At 43.4% G+C, this 19,240-nt stretch overlaps 1 protein-coding gene across 10 annotated transcripts in view; it reads right to left on the reverse strand.

Moving 5' to 3' along the window:
* The window catches only part of EPHA5 (EPH receptor A5), a 202,963-nt gene extending 200,997 nt beyond the window's left edge, over window positions 1-1,966 (reverse strand). For all 10 annotated transcript variants that reach the window (XM_027676979.1, XM_027676978.1, XM_027676976.1 and 7 more), the window contains exon 1: window positions 1,743-1,966. In XM_027676979.1, coding sequence (XP_027532780.1) covers window positions 1,743-1,875 — 133 coding nt within the window. In that variant the 5' untranslated portion in view covers window positions 1,876-1,966. The remainder of the gene's footprint in view (window positions 1-1,742) is intronic.
* Window positions 1,967-19,240: the final 17,274 nt, after the last annotated feature.

Below are 19,240 nucleotides of genomic sequence, written 5' to 3' on the forward strand. Positions count from 1 at the left end.
GCTTGTTTACAGATAAATTTCCTAGCAGCAAAGGACAGCAGTTATTGTAAAAGTTCAGGTCCACAGTCAGACCCCTCCTACCAGCAGCCTTATAGCTTTGCATTTACTGAAGAAACAGAAATTAGAGAGCAGCAGTCAGAAAAGTAGCAGCAGAGACACCATGAAGCAAGCACTCACGCTGCTCATCATTACTGAAATATTCCCCTGCAACCTCCCTGTAAAGATACCACTAAACCCCTTCGCTAGGCGGCTTCATTAATCCTTTCCAGGAGTTTTCTATCATGTAAAAGTCCTATTCTGCAGCTGCCTGTTCACGCAGAGACACCTCTGTGCTCGGCAAATGGTCCCATTGGCTCAGTCAGTACTATCCATATTTTCCAAGAACTGGCAAGGATGACTGAATCGGGGCTCAGAGCATCTGTTGGTTTCTCAGCACGATATCAGGGCAGACTGGAGCATACAGGACAGCGTGCTTCCTAAAAGGAAGGCGAGTAACAGGGAAAGTCCTTCGAAATCAGCCACACCATCTCACCAGCATTGCTCCCCTGGGTGAAATCATTTGAAATCGTGTGGGGCCAGAAGGATCGGGCCCATTGTTATCTAACCAAGGCAAAACCAACACCATTTCTACCATCTTCCAAACCAATGCACTTCACAAACATTTGATATCTTTGTACACAGAGGAACAGTATTTTCGCTTTCCTCTGCACATTTTTTTTTTTTTTAGAAAACTGCATTTCACATTATTCTCACTCTCGAAAATAAATTACAGCTAGCTGGTTACCTCAGGCCACATCTTTGAAATTCTGGTATGGTTTTCCTTCACCAGTGCCTGAATACCTCCTCCTCCTTCTAAAGGAGTTTCACAAATAATTACGGTGCACCACGATGCCAGCCTGCTTCGAGCCACCGGCATCCCCTGCAGATGCTGAACTTCTCCACCCATTGCTCTCACATTACAGCCTGCCCGAGGATCCGAAAATAATAATAAAAAGCCCTAACCAGCGCCCACACCACGTATAGAGAAAAAAAAAACCCAGTCCGATTTGAAAGACTGGAAGTACCCTGCTAGACAAGAAGCCTGGACGCGTTCTTGGCTATTGGCCTCACGGAGATCATAGGTATAAAAAAATCCGTCCCCAGCGGCCGCGCTCCGCTACGGGTTACACACCGCCACCGCCGCAGCTTTCTCTCCTTTTTATACGTGTATTTTAAACCACGAAGTAAGCGCACTGCGGCCAGCGCTTGCAGGGCTCCCCACCGGGAGCCTCCCCCGGCCCCGCTCCCCTCCGCAAGACCCCCTGCCCCGTGCAAACTCCCCCGTGCCAAGCCCTGCCGTGCCAGCCCCGCAAACCCACCCGCGCCAATGCACCTGTGCGGCTCTCCCGGGGCAAACCGCGAGCAAACACCGCCGTGACAACCCACACGAGCAAAGGCACCTATGCAACACCGCACACACGTTTTCCCCCGCAAAAAAAATCCCCACTGCCAAACGCGCCGTGCCAAGGCACCCGTGCACACCCACCTCTGCCAGCCTGCCCGCGCCCCGTGCAGCGCTGCCGCCTCCCTTCCCCGGGACACCCCAGCCCCATCGGTTGGTGCCACACGCCTTCCCGCGGCCAGAGCCCCTCTTCGCCTGCCCCAAAATGTCCCAAAACTGAGTCAGCCCAGCCCGAAGCCGCGTACCGTCGGGCAGCCACCCTCCCGGGTGGGCGCTGCCCGGACGCCCCGTCCCCGCTCACCCTCGCTGCCGGGGCTGGCCCGCAGGCTCCGGAGCGCGGTGCACAGCAGCAGCAGCAGCGGCAGCAGGCACGTCCAGCCGGGAGCCGGCGCCCCGGCGCGGCCAGCCCGGCCGCCGGTGCCCCGCGGCCCCATCCCGCCGCCCTTCAGCGCATGGGGCGGCGGCTCCCCCCGAGCGCTGCCCGGTCGGCTCGGGACGGGGCGGGCTGGCAGCGCGAACACACTCCACTCCCGTCCAGCCGCAGCCGCGACTGGGGAGCCAGGGGGCGGGGATGGGGGAGGTGGCCCCGCGCCGCCGCGGAGACGCCCCCGACGGGGCGGACCCGCCGGTATCGCTGTCGTGTGCGAGCACGGCGCCCCCCGCGCCTCAGGGAGCCCCGGGCGTAGCTGAGACCGCACTTTAGGTACCTGCCAAGAGGGAAACACACCTCTCCCGCCCCAGACCCGCGCTGCCCACGGGGGAGAGCGGGCGGCAGCGCTGTCCCTGCGCGGCGTCCCTGGAGCCCGGCGAGCCCGCTGAGTAGGGACAGGGAGTACCAGAGCTCCCCGCAGCAGCCGGGAGGCACGGTGCCAAAAACTACACACGCACCCACCTCCTCTCCCCCAGCTCAGAGCCGGAGAAGCCGCGGTTTCACAAGGCTGGCAAGCCTGAGAGGAAGGCTCGTGCCCGGCCAGGAAAGCAAAAATGCCAGGAACTCCGTAACGAAGCCTGTAAAAGATGATTTTCAGGTGTATTTTACCCCAACTCACCACCAGAGCACAGCTTTGAATCTAGCACAACTAGTCTTAGAGAAGTGTTCACTGAGCTTTTTTTACCCGTTAGAATGCTAGTTATCACCCAGGTAATTTCCCTATTAAAAATAATCCCCAAAAGAAATTAATTCCTGGAGATTTATTCACCCACCTCAATTCTTTCCTTGAGGACACTACCTCCAGATAAGACAGTATCCAGCCTTGCAAGTGAACAGGCTGCAAGTCAGGGTTACCAGAAACCTGCTGACCTGGTGCTGCCTCCTCCATTTCACCCCTGTTTATTTGTATTATAAAAAGAGTAACCTAAGTTGGAGTAGCTGTAAAAGGCTCTCTGTCTCTCCAGGGTGCAAGGCTCAGGACCAGGGTTCCAAACAAGTTGCAGTTAAAATTACACAGTTCCCAAAGCCAGTCTGAAGAGGACAAATAGTCTTCAACTGAGGAACTTCAGATAACATAGCTCTCTACACCACCACTGGTCATTTTTTATTACTTATTAGCTGGACAATGTGTTTCTCTGTGTCCTTGCACCATATACAAACCTAAGTATCTCCATAAACATAGTCCTGAGCTGTTCATGCATATTATTTTCAAAAGTGTTTGCTCCTTTCACAAGAAGATTTTCTATCACAAGCTAGTCAACATTTTTTACTGTCACCAGGAGGACAAGGAAAGAGCTCTGCTTTACATGAGGTACATCAGTAAAGTTGCCAGCCAAATGAAGTGTGGCACACATCTCTTTATAGCACTGCTTCAGATCTTCACTATTCAAATACTCTACTAGTCCACAGTTCAGAAGGCATTAAGGTTTGCTAGCACATCACCCCTGTGGAAAGGCACATGGCTGGATCCTCAGCTGGAATAAATCACAGCTGAGAATGTCTGACCCCAGACCTGCATCAGATTTTGGGGGGGGAAGTAGCTCCATGTGGTATAGTAATTTCTAGGGAACTGCCATCTGTAAAACCAGTGGTAAGTTTTGCCATCCAGAAATCAAGGCAATGCAGGAAAAAAGAAACAGCACCTTGCTAGCATAATAAAAAGGATTAGATGGCAACGAACAAGTAAAACGTCAAGCTGAGTGGGCACCTCCACTGGCCAAGGGGCAAAGCTGCTGAAGCTAGACGGGTCTCTTATCAGAATCTCATGTCAAATTGTTGTTTGCTCCCTATTTTCAGATGCTATTTGATAGTCATTAACTGCTGTTTGGACTGCCAGGCTTATAATTTAAAGGGATTTCAGATGATATGACATCTTAGTTTTCTAGGAAACACTGAGATGAGCTTCATATGATTCATAAGCTATTTGAGAATAGCCAGTATGCTCTAGGTTTCATCCTAGCTGCCTTTTTTTTTCCTACAGGAAACCAGCTCCTAGTCCACAACATTTGTTTTGTTCTCCACCCTGACCGTGGCACAGGAAGAGCGTCCCTACCTCACCTCCCTGGACATCACTGAGTACAGATAAAAAAAATTAATTCAGCCTTATAGAAGGGTTATTGCCTTATTCCCAAATGGAGGGTATTGCAATTTTATTCACTATCTAGTGGATCCTATTTGGTGGGAACTCAGTCTTCTCAAACTCTCTTCCTGGTTTTGCCACCAATATTATTAGTTATCTGCAGCAGGCAACTCCCTCCTGCCTTTTGCCTCATCAGTGCACCCAGCAGGCTCTTAAAGAGAGGACAGAAATTTTAGCAAAGTGCTGTGGCACTCCTAGTAGCCTTGATGGGGAATCAGAGAGAAGCTGGACAAACTGATGGGATCCCTTCCTATCTCCCACGGAAGAGCATATCTTCTATTGTTTTGAGCAAATTCACTATAAAAATCACAAGGTGTTGGTCACAAAGTATTCAGGAACCTAAACTATCTCAGGGTCATGCTGTTTCTCCCCATATTCAGCCTGTATTTTGTATTAGCTTCAAATTATCCTTCCTGCATCTCATTAATTCTTTTCTGCCCCTCACATTTGTGCCTTTTCACCTATGCAAACATCATTCCCTCTTAATCATCACTCAGTTAAGGTCTATATTTCATCCTTTTTCTCATGAGTCATTCCTATAGTGATAGTAATACTGTTATGCTACAAACTACCTCCAAATTTTCCAGCATCTCCATCATAACATTTTACCCATAAGTGTAATCATACTAAATCCACAATAAGCAACTGTCTCTAAAATGCTTCTGCATATACTGTCTGAAACTGAAATGACAACTTTGTCCCGTGTAACTTGCCACTTCATATCTAATTTGCTGTCAGCAATTACACATATTTAAAACTATTAAACCAAACATGTTTTGAGTTAGTGCATTTCAGATTATTTCACTTAGATATGCAAAAGGTTTCCTCAAGTTTAATTTCTCTCCTACGGAGGTAGCTCCCTTTATATAATTTCTGTGTTCTGACTGGCTTCTAGTTCTACATTGCCAATTCATTTAATTATTGTGCTGTTTATCCTATCATCAACAGGATACACTTGAACAATAAATGAGTCTATCCTTCAGAGGATTTCAGCAACCAAAAACTGCCAACCGAACCCATTCCCTGTATCATTATCCTTTACTGAAGTGTAAGGGCATAATACTTAATGCATCTTCATATTCAATAGGGTCTCCATCTAAGAAGAGATTCAATTTCATACTTTAAATTTAAGTGTAAACAGTCCCACTAAAGCCATGTCTTCATTGCAATAATGGAATAGAAGCCCCACTGTAATGCAACGAACTGTTTAATTAGTTAGGCATACAAGCATTTCCATTTTTCTTTGAAAAGTCCTTTTCTTTCAAGAGTCAGAGAAGATGACACCTTTAAGGAACACCCTAATGAAATTTAGTAGTTTCTTTTTTGTTTTTCCCCACAAGCCCTTTGAAACAGAAGAATTACCTTCTGTTCAAAAACTAAATGCATATTAAAAGGAAAAGCAATCCAGGAGCTAAGCAGCTTTGCATAGTAGATATATTTGGATTAGTACCATGAATGCAACTACAATTTGAACATAAAATGGCTGTTGTTCAACACACACCACAGCAGCCTGTGTAGGGCTGCAGAAAGTAATAATCAGAGCCCCAGTGGACAACAGACAGATCTGTACCAAGAGCCAGCAGGGACTGGAGCGTTAAACAGCCAGTGCAGGTGGGCCACCCCTTGGCCAGAGGAGGTATGTCTGTGATTGTGCCCCTCGGGCTGCTGAAATCTTCATACTGCAGCGCGGAGAAAGGTGTTAACCAATGAATTGCTTTTTGCATGAAGAAAAATGAGCAAGTGGTAAATAAAGCATTGCCTGTGCAAGTTCACAACCCAGCCACTTGTATGGTCTCAGCATCAATTTATCTTTTGCCACCCCCACAAAACACAGGAGCTATTGGCAACTGTGCACTAAGGAAAATCTGCTCTCTTCATTTACAGCCTGAAATTAGATCTAAACCCGTGAAAATACATATGAAAAACATGTGATTAGTTGGTTCAGTCAAAAAAGGCTTGTAGAACGCATGACATTTCAGCCTGGCATTTTATTTTGAAGTGCTTCATAACCAGTGCTCAGTCCTGATAACAGTTCTTCCAAAGCTGGTGACCTGGCAGCACACTCTCCCCTCTGCAAATGCTGTGTCACTGCTCCCCTCTCACTGCTTAAAGTGACCCCTCATGGAGCCATATTCCAGGTGTTAACAGACCACTGTCTATCTGCAGGCAAAGGGATGTTCCCTAGCCCAGAGGGCTCAATGTATATCGCTTCACATGCCAATCTGGATTAGACTGATCAGCAAAATAATCCAAGTCAGATATGGAAGTACACACTCATGAGCACCAAGAGGAGCAGCAGATACAGTGGGCATTACTTGCAGCCCACCCGCTACTTAGCGAGTATTGAGGTGTTTCTTTGCATCACGCCAGAGGAGAGCATTAAAGGGAACAAATGAAATGGCTTTGCAGAGATTTATGGGGATTTTCTAATGCAGAAAGTGGAGCACAGGAGAAAGTGCAAAGGCTAATTTGATTACACTGTTAGCCCTGTATAAATTTAATAATGCACTGCTTCCACATTTCTCATCATAACCTATCTACATGCATCCACTAACTTCAATAACTCAGCACTTCACACTCTTGAGCCAGTGTTCCCAAGCCACCTCTGTGAGGAAGAGGAGTGTTACTACTCCTACACAGATAGAGAGAAGCAAAGGAGATGTTAAAGATTCAGACAAACATTACTGAATTGATTATGGCTTCTCTAAGTCAGGAACAATGTTCTTAAAATACTAGTGAAATTATCTTATTCTTGTATCAGAATAAGAATCAGTGGATATTAAAAGGAACTGGCTTATCTCCTCAAGACAGTCACGAGCTTTAGCGGATGCTGCATAAGCTTGGGCAAGTAACTTGGGTACACTTGCAAGTACTGGAGTGCTCTAGCCCTTGAGTAACTTGCTCAAGGTCACACAGAAGGTGTGTTGCAGACCTGAATCAAGTTCAGAAGCTATTAGAGCATCCATTTGCTTTTCATTCTCACTTTTCCTTTTTCAGCATGTCATTTTGGATCAGGATCTATGCTAGCACATGTGGACATTACTGTCGTTCGAGGATTCACAATCAGCACTTCACTCATTAAATGCACATTCTTTCAAGGTACAAACACAATAATGGATATAGTGATGAAAATCAGTATATCAGTGTATCATTTAATAGTGAAGTACATTAATCTCCTGCATACAGTATTGTCCAGAACTCAATTCCTTTCTGAACTATGTTTCATAAGGTCAATAATGTCTTCTTTAATTTTTAAGGGCAGTCTGGATGGCTACCCTGAATTTCTTTGATTATAGGCAGACTAGTTTCATTAACCTGAGCTACTGCCATGCATTCCACATCGAGGCCAACTGTGTCTATTCTCCTCTTGTTTGAGGAAAGCAAATCCTTTTCATCTCACCTTGCTCCTCCAAGCAGAGCTGTTTGATACTGACTTCTCTATTTCTTTCTACCCCTAATGATTTCCTAAATAAATCACATCATTGTCAGTCACTTCATTTCTCAACTACTGGCAAATGTTTAGCAATTTCAGCTGCCAACACATTCATTTATGTTCTTCCAAGATGCCATGTGAATCACAGCTATAGTTTCTGAGTCCTTTCCATCAGTTAATTGCAACTGTTTTTGAAATGCAGGAACATATTTATTTCTCTCCTTCCTTTACAGTGTTCAAGTTGTGCCTTTAGGTAGGTCTTCTGTTCCAAACTCAGAAATACTTCGTTTGCAAAACTCCCATGTCTACTCAGAGAAGTGTAAATATTTTTTTGGCATGTGCTTTGTTAAGTAATTTTTAAACAACAGAGTGACAAGGTAGGATCAGGGCCACCTTTCTGGGACTGACTACTTCATGTGACAAATTCGGACACAAATATTGCACAGTAACATACTATGTGTTTCCCACTGTCACTCTTGGCTTTCAGTGTTTCTTCCCTTATCCTATCCAAGAATTACAAACAAAACACTACTCAAAAGAGCTTACCTGTGCTAGATTTTTAAAAATGTAAAGAAAAGGAAAGAAATCCAGCAACCACCTTTCATACAAAAACTTCCAAAATTGATGGTTTAGAAGAAGCAAGCCTTCCAGACAGAATTCTGCTCATTACTAGGAAAACTGTTCCTTCTACACCAGAAGAGCTGGAGCAATTAGGTGGTATTGTAATGAAGCTACAAGACTCACGTGCATGGAAGTTTTGCTTTCAACACAGACACCCTGAGTGATCCTGAGGAAGCTATTTCTCAGCTGAGAATAGCCCTTTCCTCATTGCTCAATGATATAGTCCCAAGATGAGATGCAAATAAAATGCTGTTAAAAGGCAGGCTTTAAAGGGTCAGCATTACACCCAAGATGAGGCTGAAGTGGATCATCAGCCAGCCTGGCTCTTGCACCATGACCATCAGAGTAGCATTTTTTCATTAATGTTTGTTGTCAATGTGGTTTAACAACCCAGGCACTGATCTCCTCTCTAGCGACCAGTGACAGGACCCAAGCCTGAAGCTGTGCTGGGGAGGTTTAGGTTGGATATTAGGCAAAGGTTCTTCCCCCAGAGAGTGGGTAGGCACTGGAACAGGCTTCCCAGGGAAGTGATCACAGCACCAAGCCTGGACAATGCTGTCAAGCACATGGTGTGACTCTTGGAGTTGTTCTGTGCTGGACATTAAGGAAACTCCCAGTCTGACCGTTCACAGGACTCTGGCAGTCACACTCCCACCACCAGTGACCAAGTGCTGGGACAGAAGCCCCTTCACAGCAGGCGGCTCCAGTGAGCTGACAGGTGCCCTGCTTGACTCTGCATATCCCACTCACACAGTTAGACCAGGTTTCCTTACCAGTTCAACCCCAGGTCCCCCATAGCAGAGTCTCAGATGTCTCACTCCATAAAGCCATTTGTTCACAGTGCAGTAACACAAAAACAGCTCAAGCTAGTGCTTCTGAGGAGGGACCCCAAACAAAGGAAACCCGGGGCTTTTGTACCCTCACAATCTAAGCACACAAAAGTCTCTGCTCTTTCTCATCAGTCCTCAGATTCTGCTGTGTCTCTGGGTGTCCAGTCACCTAACTGGGCCACAGGTCCGCATGCCCTTTGTTATACAAAGGGTCAGTGCCACTTCACAGCCTCTTGCCTGGGGCTTCTGCCACCCTGAGCTCATTTTTTAGCTGACACTGCAGATTGCAAATCAAGTTACCTGCATTGAATGTATTCCTCAACTAGGGCCAGGAGTTGGACTTTGATGATCTTTGTGGGTCCCTTCAAACTCAGGATATTCTAAGATTCTACAGTTCTGAGCAGTATTCTGGAGACCAGACAAGGCATATCCAATACCTGGAACCACTGCCGTGCCTCAATTCACCTCTCTATTCTTCTGAGTCCGCCCCTTCCCTTGCCAGACACCCTTTGCCTTCTCTTTCAAGCAGTACTGCCTTTTAAGATAACCATTGGCCATGCCTACTTTTCACCCATCTCATCATAGAAGCCAACCCTTTTCATTACTTCTAATATCTCTTGCCAGATCCAATTCCAGTAGGACACTGGTTTTTCTAACTTCATCTCTGCATGCTCAGACAATGTTTGTATTCCTCACAGATTTCACTGAAGTAATACCAATGTACTGGACAGTACTGGGGTATAAATACACCAAGCACCATGACATGCTTATAAATGAAAACTGGCAGCTTATTTCCCATTACTTCTCCTATTATAGCTGCTTCTCCTCCTTGCTCTCTAAACATTATTCCCCTTTCTCTCTCTTGTAAGATATGGGCTCTGGCATCTTTGCTTAATCTGCCCCCAGTTCATCCTTTGGTAGCTTCTGCCTTCCCATATGTGCTGTCCCAGACACTTCTGGCTGCCTCCATTTTCTGCCTCTAATTCCGCCCCCAGCTAAGCAGAAGAGTAGGTGATTACAATTTCAGTCAATCAGGAGGTGAAGGAGATGGGACACATGCACAGCAAGTTGAGAAAGGAGTGGCAATAAGATTATAGCTATAGCTTAGAGCACAATACTTTGTAATGTGAACTTATAATGGGTCTCTGGTCTAGGGCACATAATGGACATTTTACCCAGAGTGTAATAGTCACCCAAAGACATTTACTTCAGGAAATACCGAGCCTGGTATAAACATTTAAACTTTAATAAAACCATTACAGATGCACTGATTGCATAGCTCCTTTAGACACTGAAGTCCTTAGGGAAGTGAACAGAAGTCAGTATCAGGCCATTTACATAAAGATTTACTGAAAACTCACCCTTAGTGAGGTCAACGCATTATCCATATCCAAGAACCATTCACTGAACCATAACTATCTCAAAGTATATCCCATCTCAGACACACATTGTCCTCTGCAGATCAGTGTATTTAGATAAGTTAAATCTAGAATTAGTATATTCATTTTCATTTTATATTCACAGTATCCAGACCCATTACACATTCCGATGTGTAACATTAAATTAAAAAATAACATATTTTTGGGAGCTTCTTGCCCTTGACACTAACAAGCAAGCTGTGTTTCAGTGCGGCAAGTTAGCTTGTCATATTTCAAGTGTCAAACATGACTCTGTCCACAGAATAAAAAGATTAAAAAAGCATTTACAAGGGAGAAAAGAGTCCAGACAGGAGGAAATGCAAATCTAGCTCTCTCTTTCGCTAACCTAACTAGCTGACCACTTACATATTTCATATTTCTGGACCAATTCAGATAGGATTATTCCAAACAAACATTTCAATACTAAATAAGCTTTTTCTCTGTTTTGAGAAAAGCATCAAATCCACAGTCTCTCCTGTCTGGACAAGTCCCCTAACCAAAAGACAATTACACAGAAAATATGAGCACCTCAGAGCTACAGGGATTTTCACCAAGTATTATCCCCTGGCTAGCACAAGCATCCGCACCAAGGACGAGTATTTACTAAAATGCTGTGCACAGTGTAGCAGCAAACACCTCTGTTCTCTGCTGCTTTGTTGCTGGCGAGTGTTGACGATTACTTTCTTCATATCAAGTTCTCCCCATTTTGTTTACAGCCAATTCCATCCCATTAATTCTTTTCACAACCACCACTCCAGGAACTGGGCATCTCTGTGTTAGGTACCTGCTCTGAATCTGAGCCAGCCCCTAATCCAGAAGTGGGAACACATTCACATCATGTCAGCACACATGGAGAAGAGACTGCTGCAGGTCACCTCCAAGAGAAAGAAGCAGGGTTAGTTTATTTTTAGATTAGTAGCCACTTTTTCAGTATTTGGGTATTATCACTCCACAACCCTGCAGGGAGAAAAACATACTGAGTGGAAAAAATTGACAGGAGAGCTACACCAGCCGTAAGATCTCACTTGGGCACTGTTGAACATGGGAGAAAAGGCTCGTACTTCCTAAGCCACATTTATACTACAATATAGCTCTATCCATTCTGCAGTTGATATTTTTCCTAGGACTGATCTGAGACCTTACGGGAACTTCTGAAACCAAAAAACCCTCAATACTTTCAAATAAAATTACATAACCCGCTTCCTTAGTTTGTTTCTCTATCATCCCTATCTGAATCAGTCATCAGTTCTCTGCTGGAAGGAAAGCTAACGGTGACAAGCACAGAAAAAAATCCTGGACACTCAAACAAAAGATCTGTGTTTACTGTACAAGGTGTAAAAGATGCATGAGGTCACTTAAACATGGTACTACATCATAACATAGTATATTGCATACTACTATTCAGTTTTTGCCTAGATCTGTTCTTTGTCTTGAGACAAAGCAAACTGGACTTTCTGTGGCATTGATACTGATTTGTTCTGTTCTTAATATATACATAGCTATAAGTAGATAGTTTGACAATCCAGGTGGTGAACTGCAGGTTTTTCTTTTATCATCTCCATTGACAACAAAGGTTTGTGTTCAGGTATATACCTAGCTCCTTGCATAACAGTCTCTGCTTTCACTGGGATCTCTTCTCTCCTGATACTCATACCCATCTAGGTTATATCTGGGTTCCACAAGATCAGTCTTATTTTAATTGCATTCAGCTAGCAATTCAGTCATGTCATCTCAGTCTAGTTTTATTCACAAAAAACTTCATCCTCCATTCAATACAGAAGTCCACTGTTCTGATTGCTGTCATATTTCCTGGCTTCGCGTTAAGAAAGCATGTGCTTGTTCACATGCTATGCAGGGTTGGACTCTAAGTGGAGGCTTTAAAGCCATTTAAAAAACAGTGTCCTTGAATCGACTGAAGTAGTCCATTTCCAAAAACTCTATCCCAGGAAAAGTTCTTATTCAGCTCCCATTTTTCAACACAAACCTTCTTTCTGAAGAGAGCTTTATCACTCCCTCCTCAGCTCCATGCAAGCACTAGGGCAAGGGCAATATGCAGCAGAACAGATGCTGTGGCAGGAGTGTGTTTACACGAAGCTGCTGACAGCAGATGCCAGCTTGTAAAATCAGCCAATAAAAATACCAGCATCACTGTTTACAACTACTCTGAGCAAGACAGGCTGCCAGTAAACTGGAAGCACATTGCACTGACACACCAGGTTAGAGTTACAGCATTTGGCAAAGCATCGTAATTTTTAGGCTACCATGAGTGGGATTCTCATTCAAGTAGAAGAGAGCCAACCAAGAGCAGCCTAACAGTCCCAGTCCTTCTCAGTTTTGCATTCCAAAAGAATCCTATTTAATGTTGAACCAGAAATACTGTAAATAAGAAACCACATGTATCAGTAGCTACTGAAAACTTTTTATGTTCTATTATTTGGGTCAAACTAGAAATTGAGCAAAATGTACACAGCAAGTATGTTATAGAGCAGAAAGCTCTACTTGAACTTAAACCTGCTCCAGTACTTTTTGTAATCACAAATGTAATAAAAGAAAATCCTGATTTTTGTATGAAATTGTTGTCCACAGCTTACTGTTATAGTTTGGAGCTGGCTCCCTGCCAAGTCTCCAAACCTCACCACAAGGAGTCCCCACCCCCACCCCAAACCAAGGGAGAAGAGGGGGAAAAAAACCGAAAGAACCGAAAACGAGAGAGAGACAAAGTAATGTATATAAATATATTTACACTTATATTTACAGTTATATACAGTTGAAATATATAAATATATATAATTTCACAGGGAAAGGGGAAGGGAAGAACAAAAACCAAAATAATATATATATATATTATATTATCCCGCTCCGTAGCCCAAGGTCTATCAACTAAAAGAATTAACAAAGAAGGTCTTACTACTCTCCTTGGGACAACGCAGAATCACACTGGGGTGACTGGTGGCTGCCGGCAGCCTCCGCCTCCCAAGGTCGACAAGGCCTTACCAGGCCTCACTCTCCAAGCCGACAGACTCAACACAGATCTGCACCTCCAAAGCCGCCAGAAGGAAAGAGAGCGAAGGTCTTTCCTCCCTTCTTCTTATACCCCAGTTTACGTAAAAATCGTAGGGAATACCGGGTAAATCTGGACACTTCCTTGGTTACAAGCTGGTCACCAAGGAAGGCCCAGGCCAAACTACCACACTTACTTATGTAGATCTGGAGATGCTCAGACTGATCCTTTCAGAAGGTTAAAATTGTACAAAAATTTTTCCCCAGTTGTCATTAATTCTTCTGAGCTGTTTAAAATACCATTAAGACTACCAACTAAAAAAAACAAAACCAAAAAACAACTCCAAAACTAAAACCTTTAAGAAAACTATTAAAATTAAGTTTTTAAACATAACACTGCCTACAGTCTGCCAGATAAAGCCAAGCTTTAAAGTCTTTTTTTTTCTGTCCATTGATTTCCCTGCACTGGAAAATAGCATCCTTCATTAAAATCTCAATTAATACCCTCTATAATACTCTGAACAAGAAAACTAGAATTATAAAGGGAGACATTAAAGGAACTAATATGTTTCAGAGATTGAGTTTGAGAACCAGTTTTGTCATTTATTACTTTTATTTTAAGCAAACACTCAGTTTCCTAAAAAACCTGTAACTTTATGAATGGCTAATAAGCTACTAATGGCTTATGTAAGCCTGCTGGAGGTATAAGCAGGAAGTTAAAAAAATAGATAAGTATAACAGCTGGAAGAATTAGGCATATTATAACCCATAATTAAAAGTAGCCTCTTTTCCTCTATAATCAAAGGCCGATATCAGTTAATAACATAACATACCTTTGGGATGCATCCATGAAATCCCATTAGATCAACCATGTTCCTGCAATGCCTTTTCCACAAGAAATAGTGAACAGCTTCAGTCTTCTACTTTACGGACTAATATAAGATAAATAAAACAAACAGAATAAAATCAAAATGCTGAAATCCCATTGTCAACAAAAATCAAAGACTTGAATTTAAACCAGCACTTTCCCTCAATACATTGAAAAAGCTAACACAACCTACTCCAATGTTCAATAGAAAAAAACACCTTCTACTCTAGTGCTTTCTTGCAAGAAACAAGCAAGAGCCTCTATCACGTACCCAAGGAATAAGTAGCAGATGGCATCTTATTCATGGTTTTAGGCAGTATGGAGACCATTACAAGAGGTCTCTGGTTGGTAGCAATGCTGTTCTAAGCCCTTTGTTTTCTTTTTTGTCAACTAAATAATTGTGCTTTTTCCATAAGCAGCTGCTGTTCATGAGTAGCTTGAGGCTTCTCAGCTGTGCAGGTGAGCTGTTACTAGAACATGTTTAAAACATCAAGTGGAGAGTAAGGATCCTAAGTTTTGGGAGCTGAAGAAACCCTTTTTTCTTATTCTAGTAAGTAGAGGCTTTTTTTCTCCTTTCATTTGATTCCTGAGAAGTAGCATTAGAGTTTTTTCTTCACAAAACCCTCTTTACCCTATATACATGGGATTTTTTATAACTAACAGTTTTTTTCCTTGGGGCACTACAGATGGAGAGGGTGGTTTCTGGGATTCCCTGTAATAATTGCTGTTTCAGAAAATTAGTTAAAAATTTGTGTCTTCCTTGGGTAGTCTGATTGTTAACCTGATTGTTAGTTAAACTTTGCCTGCTAGATACAGGTGGGGACCCCTGGTGGCCTAGTGGTTAGCATGCAGGACTCTCACCTCTGCAACCCAGGTTCGAATCCAGCCAGTTCCCCCGGGCAGATGGAGCCCGTTAGCCCTGTAAGGCCATCCATCTATGAGAAGGTCACTCTAAACAAACCTACGTCCTGAGGACCTCACTGCCATTGTCCAAGCTTGCTTGGCCCCGGCAGATGAACCTCAGGATTAAAGGGTGGGCTCAGTTCAGCGCATGCTGTGTCTCACCTAAAAAATCCATTGCGCAGGCTGGAAAGGTAAAAAGACCTTTCCCCAAATCTTCGTTCGCGAAGACTGGCCATTATATTATTATTATAGATACAGGTGAAAACTGTATGCTTGTTTAGTGCAGGCTGCTCCTATGCACAGCTGCTAATATATTGATTAAGGTTTGTTTCTCTGCTTAGCCATATGCAGAACTTCATGCTAAGAGTAATTTTGTAGACGTTTGGTGCTGTTTCAGGTGCATAAAACTAAGCATATGTAAGAAACTACAGAAAAGAGACTTGGTTCTATAGTGAGTACAGAAGAAATATGGTGTGTTGATAATGTTTGATGTGATTAACTTAATTGATGTATATTTTTGCTCCTGTAAACTTCTAGAGCAGTGAATCAGACTGTTTATCATGTTGTGATATGACCAAGGGACTTCATTCATGCTCTAATTTTGAACTGGTGTTTTAGTGCAGAACTAAGGAGTCTTAAGACATTCATATTTCTCAGCCTGAAAGGGCTGTTTACATCTCTGAAAGTCTGCATATCAACTTTCACTTTCCTGGTTTTTATTATGCGTAGAGCAGGGTCTATCACCCAGACTTCATTTATGCTCTTTCCTGAACAAAATAGTGCAAATGGTTTCTCCCAGGTACAATTGCACAGAACTGAATTACTTTCCTTTTGCTACTAGTGTGCTGTTTTTGTAAGCCTGTTCAATAATGCTTAACCTTTTCACTTAATTTTATTCTGTTTTTCACCTGTATGTGTCAAGTTCTCCATCTAGATGTGCATAGAGGTATATAACTTGTGAAGTTTCTAGTGATTGATTCCTTGCTCTTTTTACGTGGTGTGTGTGATAAGGTACTTTCTTGCTAGGATTCCTAAGGACTTATGCTGTGCTAACAGTAGTTGGTAAGTGCTTAAAACTGTTTGTGAGTTATATGCTCTTGGATGAGGAGGGTGAATACTATACACATGGCAAGGATGGGGCCCATAGTTTCCCGGTAGGGAAAACTTTTTCTTGGCCAAATGCAGGGTTTATGAAGCTATTTGTCTCACCAATGGTATAATAGGATGTATGTGGGTTGTACAACAGCAAGGATGGACTCTTTCTGCTTAACTATATACATTCATGTTAAATGAGAGTGAAGGGCACAGAAAGCATGTACCACGCACTTCTAAGGAGTTGTTGTCTCCTTAGCTGTTGAGTTCAGAATTGAAATTAGGGCTCTCCAAATGGAAATTTCTCTGATGCTTGCAAAAGCCAAGTATGGATCGACCTGAAGGATTTAAAAAGGCAACATGTGGGAGCTACATCAGACTGCTCAAAAGTGATTTTTGATGCCATTATCTGTGTAATGTTCAGCATCTGAGGAAATCTTCACTTCACTAGAAGAGCTTGTTCACGCTAGAAAACTCAACCCCTTCACAGGTATACAAACTGAAGTCATACCTGGGGTTTTCTTGGCAATTTCACTTTCCTTTTTGATGATGTTTACATAGTATATCTTAAATTAGTTTCTGAAATAATTCTTTTTTATAGAAGATACTCTAATGAAAAAATAATTGACTGATTAATGTTCCTTTAAAATACAGTTGTAATGGCTTTTTGATTTTTTTATGGTGTCACAATTTTGTACTGGTCTTACGGACTGAAATTTTTTTTTCTTCCTTCTGCTAGTGCTGTATCTGCTAGTATGAATGTGGTCTGTCAACAGGCAAATAATTAAAAAATAAACATTTAATTTCTGTATATGCTATTAAGGTCTAATTTGTATCTTTTTAATCAAACTAAGAAATACTGATTTGGAAGTTAGCTTATCATGTGTCATGGCACAGACCATGGGAATGCCTCATGGCTTACGAGTGTGAAGTCCGAGTCCTTCCACAAATGACCACTTAACTCAGTGTCTTCTATTTAGACCTGAGCATATAAAAGGGCATGACGAAGGAGTATGATTTCTATCTCGAATGCACAGTAAAAAAAACATTGGGTAAAATTTGCCAAGCAAACTTGATGCATCTGTTTGGCATATGTGGATGGGAAATTACTTCCTTCAACTGAAGTCCTGACTTTTAGTTTAATATAACTCTTTGGGTCTACTTCATCTGCTTATATTGCACTTAACTTCCTTCAAGGGACCAAAGTTGCATGGGGGCAACTAGGGAGAAAGCAGGTAGTTAGTTAAGCAGTAATATGATTGGGGTTGATGTGTATGTCTATGTATGACAGGTGTTTTCAACTGCCTTGTGGAAGTGAGATGAGTATTTTGGTAGTATTGGCTTCCCTGCTTTATGGCTAAGAAAAACAGAAGCTGCTATCATGGTGTCTGTGATGTACAGGGTTCTTTACAAAAGATCTAGTTGCAAGTATTTCCTCCTGTCAAGTTTCTGATTTTTCTCTTGCTTCTATAGCACTTTGCAGTCTGGCTTCAGGGCAAAATATTCAACAACTTTCATGTCAGATAGTGAGAATGCTCATGGGTTTTCCCCAAACTATATACTCCAACCTGAAGGAAATTACAAGGCTAGTGGTTAACTGTACAGTATACTTCTCTGTGAAGTGAAGAGGTTAACCTTGGCTTAGGAAGTTTGCCTGAGGCTAATTTTGGTTTGGCAAGTCATTGGACTGATGCTCCTACTCTAATTGGTCAATGGTTGACCCAAACACCCATGTGGTTTTCCAAAATGGAGGCTGACTGAAACTGCTTGCGGTGAAATATGTGACTTAAACTGAAGTCAGGATATCTTCTTCCTGAAAAAATTAAATACACTTCCTTTCTGTCTATGGGGAACTCTAGTTATGGTGAGCTGAAAGTTTTTTGAGCCTTACTCACAAAAGCAAACCTGGAGCATGTGTGCTGTGGTAGGCAGTTCAGGGGCATCCAGGGTGTAGGAACTGGGTATATAACTAAAGCAAATGACTGGCCTCTGGTTAAGCCAACAGGCTGTGTCAGAGATGGGAGGTGTCTTGGGTTTGTGTAGACAGGGGGCCACAGGGGTGGGTGGCTTTTGTGAGAAGCGGCTAGCAGCTTCCTCTGTGTTTTGATAGAGCCAATGCCAGATGGTTCCAAGATGGACCCACCACTGGCCAAGGCCAAATCCAAGGTGAAAGCACCTCTGGCTTAACACATTTAAGAAGGGGAGAAAAAAGGCTGTACAACAGCAAATCCAGCCAGAGAGGAGTGAGAATACATGAGAGAAACAGCCCTGCAGATAGCCAGGTCAGTGCAGGAGGGGGAGGAGGTATTCCTAGCATTAGAGCAGAGATTCCCCTGCAGCCTGTGGGATAGACCATGGTGAGGCAGGCTGTCCCCCTGCAGCCAGTGGAGGTCCATGATGGAACAGGTAGATGCCCAAAGGAGGCTGTGACCCCATGGGAAGGCCACGCTGGAGTAGGCTCCTGGCAGGACTTGTGGCCCTGTGGAGAGAGGAGCCCACACTAGAGAAGGTTTGCTGGCAGGACTGATGACCCCACAGAGGGCTCACGCTGGAGCAGCCTGTTTCTGAAGGACTGCACCCCATGGAAGGGACACTAGCTGGAGTAGTTTGTGAAGAGCTGCAGCCCCTGGAAGGACACACATTGGAGAAGTTTGTGGAAGGCTGTCTCCTGTGGGAGAGGTCTATGCTGGAGCAAGAGAGAGAACTGTGAGGAGTCCTCCCTCTGAGGAGGAAGGAGCAGCAGAGACAACATGTCATGAACTGACCACAGCCCTCATCCTTGTCCCCCTGTGCCGCTGTGTTGGGTAGGAGGTAGGGAAAATTGTGAGTAAAGTTAAGCCTTGGAAGAAGGCAGTGGTGGGAGGAAGAATTTTTAAGATTTAGGGTTTTTTGTTTCTCATAATGCTACTCTAATCTGACTGGTAAAAAATTAAACTTGTTTCCCCAAATTGAGTCTGTTTTGCCCGTGATAGTAACTGGTCAGTGATCTGTTCATGACCTTATCTCAAACCATGAGTGTTTGTTAGATTTTTTCACTCCCCTGCGCAGCTGTGGAGGGAACTGA

The sequence above is a fragment of the Neopelma chrysocephalum genome, unplaced genomic scaffold (genome assembly GCF_003984885.1).
Source record: "Neopelma chrysocephalum unplaced genomic scaffold, ASM398488v2 Primary Assembly neopelma1_42b, whole genome shotgun sequence".
NCBI lineage: Eukaryota > Metazoa > Chordata > Aves > Passeriformes > Pipridae > Neopelma > Neopelma chrysocephalum.